Source organism: Pygoscelis adeliae, unplaced genomic scaffold (assembly GCF_000699105.1).
Source record: "Pygoscelis adeliae isolate BGI_AS28 unplaced genomic scaffold, ASM69910v1 Scaffold123, whole genome shotgun sequence".
Taxonomy (NCBI): domain Eukaryota; kingdom Metazoa; phylum Chordata; class Aves; order Sphenisciformes; family Spheniscidae; genus Pygoscelis; species Pygoscelis adeliae.
In genome coordinates, this window is record NW_008824650.1 from 2,111,204 (window position 1) to 2,122,112 (window position 10,909).

At 39.2% G+C, this 10,909-nt stretch overlaps 1 protein-coding gene across 1 annotated transcript in view; it reads right to left on the reverse strand.

Moving 5' to 3' along the window:
• The window catches only part of ACTR3B (ARP3 actin-related protein 3 homolog B (yeast)), a gene marked incomplete at its 5' end in the record, with an annotated part of 27,706 nt that extends 16,798 nt beyond the window's left edge, over nt 1–10,908 (reverse strand). Inside the window, 4 exons of the mRNA XM_009322505.1 lie at nt 395–505; nt 1,493–1,617; nt 3,481–3,536; nt 10,877–10,908. Coding sequence (XP_009320780.1) covers nt 395–505; nt 1,493–1,617; nt 3,481–3,536; nt 10,877–10,908 — 324 coding nt within the window. The remainder of the gene's footprint in view (nt 1–394; nt 506–1,492; nt 1,618–3,480; nt 3,537–10,876) is intronic.
• Nucleotide 10,909: the final 1 nt, after the last annotated feature.

A 10,909-nucleotide genomic window follows, 5' to 3' on the forward strand; every position in this document is an offset into this window, starting at 1 on the left:
GCGGCACCACGCCCAGACCCCCACGTGGGACCGGTCGGCAAGGTAACGGCTGCCAGGGCTGCCCAGCCTCGTTACCGCCTGACTCTTTAATTACAGAGCCGGGACAGGCTCCCGCGCGGATGGCACAGCCCCAAGAGTCGCCGGAGGGGAAAACCAACCAGCGCACACGTGGTTGGAGACCCCAGCCCGCGCGGGGATGCTGGCTCCCTGGGGCCGGGGACCCAGGCATCGGGGGCTGCCAGCTCCCCCCCCCCCCCCCCCGCCCCCACCCCAGTTGCTGAAGACATAAAAGACATATACAGAGAAAAATCCTCCAACAGAGCTACTTGTGCTTGGAACATTATTTAGTTTTTCTCTCGCAAAAATATTTTCTTACCCAGTCTCATTAACTCACCATTAAAAAATAGTGATCCTCAGGTTCAGCTCGTAGGTACTTAAAAATGACCTGCTCCATGAATCTCTCCATGAGGTCCCAGTCTTCAACAATACCATGTCGTATAGGCCACTGAAGCAAGAAAACTTGTCAACGCTCTAGACCACACAAGGATAAACAAACCCAGAAATAGGAACAGCCTAAGTCCCCAAACCCTTGCATCTTCTGCAAGAATGAAAAAAACCTCATCTCATGGTTACCTTATCAAATCCTCCATTCTAATTTTAATTTAGAGGCACTATTTGAAGTCATCTCCTGCTCCCAGGTACTTCAAATTGTGATTCTATCTTGAAGGACTAGAAGCCAGAATCCAGACTCTATTCCTAATACTGCTGTTGCTCTATTGCGGCACTGTGTTTTAATCTCTTTTTGTATCAATTTTATCATTTATAAAGTTGAGAATTATACTTGGCTTCAATATGCCTTCCAATCTATAAAAAGAAATAAAGATCGTATAGGCTATATATTTTTCAACAAAAATTCTGGCAGGGATGATGTTTACATTTTGTTCAATGTCAAGAACACCGCTGACATTTAAGGAATATAGTAGGATGTATAAAATGTGATTCCCCCCCGTAATTCATAAGCCAGTAACATTTTGTAAGTACAAGAAGTCCTTTACTAGGGTATGGAAAATACAATTCACAGAAAAGCTGCATTGACTACAGTCCTCCACAAAACAATTGTGACACTCCCTGAAGCAAGAATATCCAACACCCCAGTTCATATGCCATGTTAAGAGGATACACTTTTAGCAAGAATTTAAATATTCAGTGTTTATGACTATTTTAATAGCTAATAATTTTGAGAACTGAACAGCTGCACTGTATCAATGAATATTTACAAAAGGGTTCAAGCACCACACAGGATAGCACTAGTAAAACAGACATTAAAGAAAGGTAAAGCCATGACGAAATCATGCAGTTTTTAAAAAGCAACAAAAACACTTTACAAAAAGCAAATGTGTGTTTGAAACAGCTATCGAAAAGGCCCAGAACATTATATAATAATAAAAACGTGAAACTTTGGAAAGACTTCTTAAAAATACTCAATGCTTACCTTTGTAGCATAGGTAGGTTTATCTATGGCTTCATCTCCTATGAAAAAGTCCAGATCATCAACGCCTTTCATTACCCTCCTCTGAGCCTGGTCACCTACTTTGGCTGATTCTCGGATTGCAATACCTTAAAATAAAACCCAAACAAATAAAAAGAAAACTAAAACAGCTAAATACCAAGCAATGAATATTTATTTACTTAAGGATTCTTTTCCAGAAAAAAAAATTGGTATATAGAAAGTATAGTTTCCAGAAAGCAGAAATTATGTAAGTGGTCTACTGAAAAGCCAGTAAAGCAGAGTTCATTCTCACTGCATCACGCAGGATTCTGCTCACCCATCCCTCTTTAATGTAAATAATAACTCAGAGAAAATCTTAAAAATGTATTCTGTTACAGACTACAGCAGTCATTAAACATGCACAAGTACAGCATTCCACCAAAGATACTCTTTAAGCCTGTAAACAACATGATTTTCTGAGTTTCAACTCTGAGAATTAAGAGAAAGAGCACAGGAGAAGAAAATAAACTATGTACTTTAGAAATAAGTATTGGAGTCATTATCCCGGTTGGTGGGAAGGAGGAAGGGGGGAGGGGAGAAATCAATTTGCAGTGCTACAGAGAAATCTTTGGAGACGCTTATGCTTCCCATTAGCAGGCTGCAACTGTCACTAAAATTATTAGATGATGGCTGCTATAAGCAAGAAAATGAGGCAGCAAAAAACACAAATCTGGGGCAAGCTATAAATAAAAATGGAATAAAGTACTCTTAAAACATAACCTTATTTATATACAGTTTTCTTTTAATAGGTTATAATCAGGATCTAAATAACATACAGTAGAAAACACAGAGTAGACAGGGATCATCCACGAACGCACCAAATACTATCAGCACCAAAAATTACTGACAGGCAAACAATTCTTTTGGAAACACGGCCAAGCCCCAGCAAGTTTCTAGTTTTATAAAACAAGATTTATAACAAATTCACAGGAAACTCTTGCTATCCCACCTCTTTAACATACGACATTTAAATCTTTACCAGTGGTTTAAGTTTGAATTTCTTACAATACTTAAAATAGTTAGACTACACCCAGTACTGCAGCTACATCTGGTAAAAAGCATGTCCCCTGCCACCTCTTTGGCCCCCAATTACCTTTATAATTTCCTTATCTTTATAGGTTCTACTGTGAGTAGCTACAAGGCAGTCTAGATGCATTAATAAGCAGTTAATTGACAAAGTTCACAAAAAGTAAAAGGCAGTGTTTAACATTAATTGGAAATAACCATGAGATAATAGATGTCATTATAGATGTAAATACATAGTCAGTGCTACTATTTATAAACTTATATAGCATTTGAGAGGAACTATTAAGATGACAATTAAAATCAAGAACACCAGAAAGGTATAACATTTGCAACAAGTTTAACGTACAAAAAAATTAAGAATAAATCTGCTCAACAAAAGCATGTTAAATAGGCAAAAACATTTTAACTGGTAAACACACCCCCAAAAAGAATATTTTCTAATAGGAACAACTTTTTTGAATATTAAACTGTCTACAGTCCCAGACAATGTAAATAAGGCAGACACCACCTGCACTTTAGTACTTAATTTGATTGGAAGCCTTCCCCAGATTATCCGGGCAGTAACCATGGTGTCAGGTAGACAGGAGGTAAATTGCATTCTGTCTACTCAAGTGTCCTGGCAGAAAAATAATGGAGATAAAAAGGAAATTGGACTGGAGTTCTCTTCATCTTTGTCATAGCAACCAAGAGCTGATTTAATGAGCAACAGTCCTAGCTAACTGCAAACAAGGAGTTCTGTTTAGCTACACTCTAGCCAGAGATGCTAACGCAATGAATATCACTTCCCAGATGGACAAGAGACTATGAAGGCTGAGTTGGGAGTTGGAAAGCACATCATTTACTCATGAAACTGCTCAGTGATAGCAGTGTATATTAGAATTTGGAGGGACAAAAAAATTACTCACATGATGGGATAATGAACTGAGGTTCTGTATTTCCTGCATAGCCAAGTTTTGTGTACCTAGAAAAGGAATGATCACAAGGTCATTAGATGCACTTAGATGTAAAAAAAGAAAAAAATACTTTCAATTCACTACACTTCTTAAAGTGAAGGCCAAACAATCACATACCACATCTACATTTTCTGGGTTATGCTTTCAAGTGTCATCCTGCTGAGAAGAAAACTCAAAAGTGGTAAATATTTTAGGTGTTATTTATTTTTCAGACACTTTCAGCTTACAATTTTTGGTACTTTTTTCCAAACTATGCAATCTGAAAACTCAGCTCTTGCTTCTCCGTCTTGTTGACCAGACAAAAGAGGGGCAGGCCACATTCCACCCTTTGGTAAAAAAAAGGCTGTGCAGATCTTACCTTTCAGAAAGCTACCGTGACCAAAGATGTCATAAGACTTTGCGTATTTGTTTAATATTGTCAAACACAGAAAAAAATAAAAAATAGTATCTTAAGCACAAATCACAGTTCAGAACTCTAGTTGCAATCCCAATACAATTCCCTGCCACACCTTGCACAAACCACTCTGTCACAGGTATGGTATCTGTGTGTGGTAATATATACTTACTACACCAAAGTAAGCATGCATTGATAAAATGCTTTAGAAGTGGGCAGCAGATGGTATGAAGCATTGTCTGTCTCTTTCAATATACACATAATATCTATTTTAACAAGTAAAAGATCAAGAGAAAAAAGAAAATGGTAACTTGGGGATGAAAAAGAAAAGGAATTTTCACACAAAACCTAAAATCTCTGCATGGTGTTACTGGCTGCAAGCTAGTTTGTGTCTTTAGCAACTAGAAATAATTAACATCCCAGACTATGAAAAACAGCTCCAATTCCTAGGGAAAAAAAAAAATCAGAAGCAGTTTCCAAAAAAAAGGAAAAAACCCGACAAAATTAATTGAATGATTGCAGAGACTGAAGTCTCTCTCTAATATTATCATTAGATTGGAACAGAAGTACAATAATAGCATGATTTGAGGGAAATTAGCATTATTCACATCCATTTTTACCATGAAAACCTAAAGCCGTGACATTCTTAAATGAGACCAATCACAATGTAGGTCCTAAAGTGAATTTAGGGTCTTTGTCTACAGCCTACTCTCAGTATTTGCAAACAATATTACGTCATTGCTAAAGCAGAGGGTTGCTTCTTCATTAACAGCTCAAACAGTAAGTTCCCCTTTATGGAGTATTTCATATAAAAACACTCATTAAGAGTCAGTTTGCTTAGATAAAGGAATTAAATCAAAACTGAATTAGCAATGACCTTGGAATTTAAATACTATGTTTTCAACATCTCTTCAAAGCTATAGCTTCAATAGACTTCAAATAATAGTTAAAAAAGCCATTTTCCCCAAGGCTAAAAAGATAAGGACTGTGTTTTGGGGGCAAGGGTTTGTTGTATTTTTAATCATCATTATACGGGCATATGCTTTCAGTCTAATCCAAAATGTTTACGCACACTTTCTGTGGCTCTCAAAAAATATAATCAGGGCATTAGACTAGACTGATTTGTAAAGAAGGCCATTACTAGTAAGAATTCTTTTTACAATTATTATTGCCTAGTTTCTACACATGTTAGAATGAGGCCTACCTAGGGAATATTGTTAAAACATAACAAGCAACAACAGGAGTTACACAGCCCTTCAAGCCCCAGTGACAAAAAACAAAGTCAATATATACATATACATGCACATACCTAAGCATGTAAATATGTATATATACTTCTTATACAATTTTTATATATGTGTGCATATATACATAAAAAAATTAAAAGGTTCCTGCAATGTAACCAGAACTGATTTCTTAAACTAAACTCTGGCCAAGAGGTGAGTTCAGTTTGCCATCTTTTCCCCCTCTACACACATGCTAAACTCATACCCATTCACAGTATTAAAAACACCCTCTAAAAGTCAACTTGGGCTCTCAGTCTGCAATAGCTTTACCTTCCCTCTCAAGTAGGGATCAGATCCCCCTACTAGAATAACTTATAAAGTTACCAAAAGCCTATGGCTCAATATTTTACTGATTTATTTTTTCACTAGCTGAATTAACCCAAGTTAAAACTACAGGATAAGCTTATTTCTCAATATCTGTGAAAAATAGTTCTCTTCAAAGAACACATCTCACAGACGATACCATCTAGAAAGATTTCTTTTGCATGCCATTAATCCATGAAGGATTAATACCAGAACTACAAGAATAACTAAATTCTCAGTTCAATGTTGAAGCAAGGAAGTGAAAAAAAATGCTGTTCAAAAACAAAAATCTGTTTAGGCTCGAACAAGAGACAGACTTGAACAAACGGACGTATTTCAGGTGTTTCGACAAAACCAAATGGAAGGGTAACCCAAACTACTCTCAAAACCACTGAGGAAGAGAAGGAAAAGAGACACTGCACTTGTGCTGCCCTTTCTTATTCAGCAGCGTACTCACTCAGGACATGGCAGACTTGGTCCCAGATTTTTCTTCTGCCCAGCAGGACCCAAACACATTCCACCTTCCAGAGCCCTAACCAAGAGTACATTAAAGTGTTTGGGTGACCCACTTCCAGGACCTCCTACAGAGATTGTTCCCTTTTATACAAGATATTATTTAAATATTCATTGCCCTGAAAGGCTCTGGACTTAAAACAGTTAGAAAGATTACCTGGTCTCCAGTCCCTTCTCCAATGAATATTTAAGCATCTAAAACATGGTTTTCTTTCTCCCGGGTTACAGCCTAGCAAACTAATGGTAATGCAATGCCTTGTGATCTGTAAGTGACAGAGACAGCTGTAGGGAATGTGTAGATAATCAGTATTCCAACTTAATTTCATTAAAAGTAGCAGATTTATTGCCAGTGAGACAGGAACCTACTGGAAACTCTCCAAAATATAGGATACTGGAGGCTGCATTAAAGATTAGTAGAAAACTGATCCAATAGACAAAGACTATTTCATGCAAGGGAATTTGAAGGGCCTATTCATTAAAAAAAAAAAAAAATCACTGGAAATTATATATTGTTAAAACAAGCGGTTTCTGAAAACAGTGTTGTCTCCTACACATTATTTTTCCCAGGTGATTAGTTAGTACACAAATCAGTTTCACTAGCTTTTGCATGAGGAATAGTCATCCTAACCCTGTTCTCTTCTGAGGTCTTACCGTGGAAAGACGGAAAAAACTTACATAGAAAAATGACTGCGAAGATACACAAATGGTCCAAACTTGGAAGCAGATGCTGCACCCTCAACCACTTTAAAGAGCAGAGCTATATTTTGGAAAATTCTTACTAAAGCATGGGAACAACATAATAGAGGCATTTAAAAATCACACACCCAAGCAGTTGCTTTATCTATCTCAAAATACAAGACATCCAGTTTTTCTCTGGACAGGTATGCAAAAGACCAAAGCCCAGCTGTGAACATTTTAGCATTTCCTCAATTTCTATTGCTTTTTGGTCCAGATCTTTAAAACAATGTGTTACATCCACAAAAAAAGCTCTGAAAAGATAGATAGGAAGTGATTGAAAACAGCAAAATGCTCTAAGAAAATCCTGTAAACAAACAAAAAATAACCTCTGTAAAGAGAACACTGTCTCTGACAGTTAAGATGCTAAATAACTAACAGTTATTACTGCCAGAACACCTGTGATGCCATGCTGTCATAAACAGACTGTATTATCATTATTACAAATACACCTGAGAAACTCGCATCACAAGTTCTTCATAAAGATGTGGAAAGGCACTTTTGAAATGAAGAAGGATGCGATGAAGGAATGGGAATGAAGAAAGAAGGGATGAAGGAGGAAATATCAAACAGAAAAAAGCTATTATGTCTGCACAATTTACCCAAGAGCACTATAAGAATAAAGTGTACATTAGAGCCATTACTTTTTTTGAGAGTCTAGCACTTTACAGGACCAAAGCCTGTGATTATAAACAACAGTTAATTAACTCAGGCTCCTTAGACCCAGAACAGCAATTACAATAACGTCTGTTCACAAGTCTCACATGTAGAGAGCAGAGGTAATACTTGGCTAAAGCAACTCATTTAGCATCAGAAATATAGTAAGAGGGGGAAAATGTAACATGTTCTGAGGTTCCAGTTATCTTTAATAGCCCAGCAACAACAACAAAAAACACCTTAAGCTTCAAGTTTTAAGACAAGTCCAGCTCACTTCTCCCAGAAATTAAGTATTTACCTCTAGGCTCATCAGTAAGACTTTGCGGAAGTAATTTTTCTCTACTAAAAGAAAAATGGAGTGACATCAATAAAATACACCCAAAATAGAAGTATTCCTCAGTGTCTGCAACTACACACACTGAAGAGTAGAGAGGTATTTTAAGACATCTTTGTTTCACACACCCACGTACTAGCGTTCTGATGTCCACAGCTAAATGCCAGTTAATAAAACTAGTTATGAAGTTTAAAGCTACTTAAAACAGCAACACCAGAAAGGCCTGGTAGTCCTAGGAAACTAAAAATAGCATGCCCTTCTCCACAAAAAGACTGATAGCAATGCGTAAACTGATCACGAGGAAAACCTCATGCAAAGAAAAAGAAGACGCAGTGCATCAAAATTGAAGTAGCACAAGTCATTTGCAAATACTAATGGAAAAGATGATAGAAAATTATTACCACTTTCTCCAAATTTGTCATAAACTGTTCACTCTTTATTTATAAAGAAAGTTCAAGTCATCTATCCAATACAGAAAAGCTAAATAATCCTGTCCTGCTATGACGATATGTTTCTCACTGAAGGTCTGTACCTATTTTCTATATACCTGTTGTTGCTTTTTTCGAGAAATTCCAACATTTTACAGGACTGAGGCCTATGGCTGCAAACAACAGTAAATTAAACCAGGCTCCTTACGTGCAAAACAACAAGTCTTTTCACAAACTTCTTAAATCCCCTTACACGAAAAGAAGAAGGATTAGTGCCTGCACAAAGCACCTCATTCAGTACCAGAGATGCAAGTAGAAAAGTGTATTTTATATACATAATGTTCCACGGTGCGTGTCTGCATATACCTTTTCCTTTCTGCTATGTTCTTCCAAGTTTCTCATCTGAAAGCCTTTTCATGAATAATTTGAATGAATTGTTTGAAGCTTGTAACCCAAAGTAGATTCATTCTAACAATAAGAAGGTTTTCAGCCCACACAGAGGAAAATTCCAGAGACTGCGTATCAATGAGTCAAGCTACTTCTTCTGGCTGCTTTGGTTCAGACTCTTATTTCTTCTTGAATTCTGCAACGTAACTTATTTCAAATTCAGTAATCTCATTGCTGAAAAGTCTTCCACATTTCCGTGCCCTGCGGCGAAGCCAAGCAGAAGTCCCATCAGCAGAGACACCATGTTGTCTCATATGAATTAAGATCATTTGGAGGCATGGAAATGCAAAGTCGCATCATTTGGGCACTATCCGAACCCTTCCTGAAACAAACTGACATACATGCCCACACATAAGCTCCACCAGTTTTTCCCATGCAAGCACTAAATAGATTTTAGAAATTCTACTTAAATTATTATTTCTATGAAAGGACATAATAAACCATTTTCTGTCCTTACTTATTTTGTACAACTGTTGGTCAGCAATATCTGCTGCTAGTGTAACACTGGAATCACTCCACAAACTGAGAGCAAAGGAGGTCTCCTGCAAGACACAAGACATTGCATTTCATGCATTTTCTGGATTTTGTAGTTTATACTGTAGCCTTTTTAAAGGATCCACCTAGAGCTCCCATTTCTGTCCTTGAAAAACTCTTCAAAGCTGTCAAGTAATATTCCTGTAACACCAACAGTTCTGTGGAGAACAGATATTTAAAATATCTTCAGCAAATAAATAGAAGGAACCTGGGAAACTATCAAGGAGTATCTAATGCACAGGCAGAATTACATGCAAGACGGAACCCCGTCTCTATTCTACTCCCAAAGTTTCCAGCTGTGGACTCCAGTATTCTCCACTGAGGGGACAGAGCCGATTTCTGGTAAGATAAGGTATAAACAGAAACAGGACAAGAGACTTCTAACAATTTTGTGACAGTTGCATAAAGATGTATTTCAAAACATGAAACACGTTTTCAGGAGAAGGCAGTGTGACACCACATCATCGGAAAGTGCTTCCTCTCATTATCTGGGGGTTTGGGTTTTTTGTTTGTTTGGTTTGGTTTTGGGTTTGTTTTTTAAGATGGCTCAGTTTTGGAAGTTTTAAAGGTAACTTTCCAAGCATTAAATAAATGAAAATAGTGCTGCAAATTCCCTGCACAGCAAAGGTCTATTATTGCAATAAATTGATGTAATCAATGACACTGAGGCACAGCCTGACAAGTAAAGCTATTGGCTGAATAGTTACTCATGCACCGGTGTCTCCTGTCCTCCTCAGAGCTGTCCATAACTGCTGGGCCAAAAGAAAGACGTTAGCAAGAGCACACCACATATTCAGTATCACCTTCATTACAGCTCCCTCTGACACTTCCCACTCCTGAGGCACAGCAGAACTGGTCTACTGGATGATGAATGGGTCTTCTCTAGCCACAGACAGGTAGGAAAGACCTGTTCCTGAAATGCCTCCCGAGCGCAGCCTCTGCAATTTAGATTCATTTTAGTTCTCAAGTCTCAAAGACTTGAGTTACAAAACTTGTGGTTTGGCTAAATGTAGAATAAGCGTCACACTGATTTGACAAAGGTGAAGAAGAGATGACCTAATGACCAAGAAACACCAGCAGTATAAGACAGCCACCTCCCCTCTCATTGCTGGCCGGAGGCAATACCTGGAAGGGTTCAAGATGTACGTGCCATCTAGAGGCACAGCCAGATGCAAGCCGGCAAGGCCACTGCGGTCCCAGAGCTGTGCACAAAGGAGACGCCGCAGCCCAGCAAGCACACCTCCCCTGCCTCTGGACCAGAGTCAGGGCTCGTTCGTCGCTTCCAGGCAAAGCAAACGTGTCCCCTCTCTCTGGGCAGTCATTTGAAATAAGCCTCCCCCAGTTTTCGCATTTCAGTCATGCAATAGTTTAAAGTCAGAGAACACGAACGAGAATTGGACCCAGGACGAGAAAAGGGCACGTAGAACCACACCATCCCCGGAGGCACGCGGCCAGGGCACGGCAGGACTGCCCTGCTCCGAGCTCCCAACGGGGAGGAAGGGCAGGAGGAGGAGGGTACTCGGTGGAGGGCGACAGACCGAGAGGGGACCGGGACACACGGCAGGAGCCCGGACCCGTGAGAGGGGAAGGGACTCCCCGCCGAGGGCCCTCGCCGGCAGCAGGAGGCGGCTGAGGGGCGCCGGCACGGCGGAGACACCCCCACGCTCCCCAGAAAGGGGACTGGCAGCGCCGAGCCCCCCCCCCTCCCCGCACTCACCCAGTGCCTCCGTCTATCACGCAGGGGGGCAGG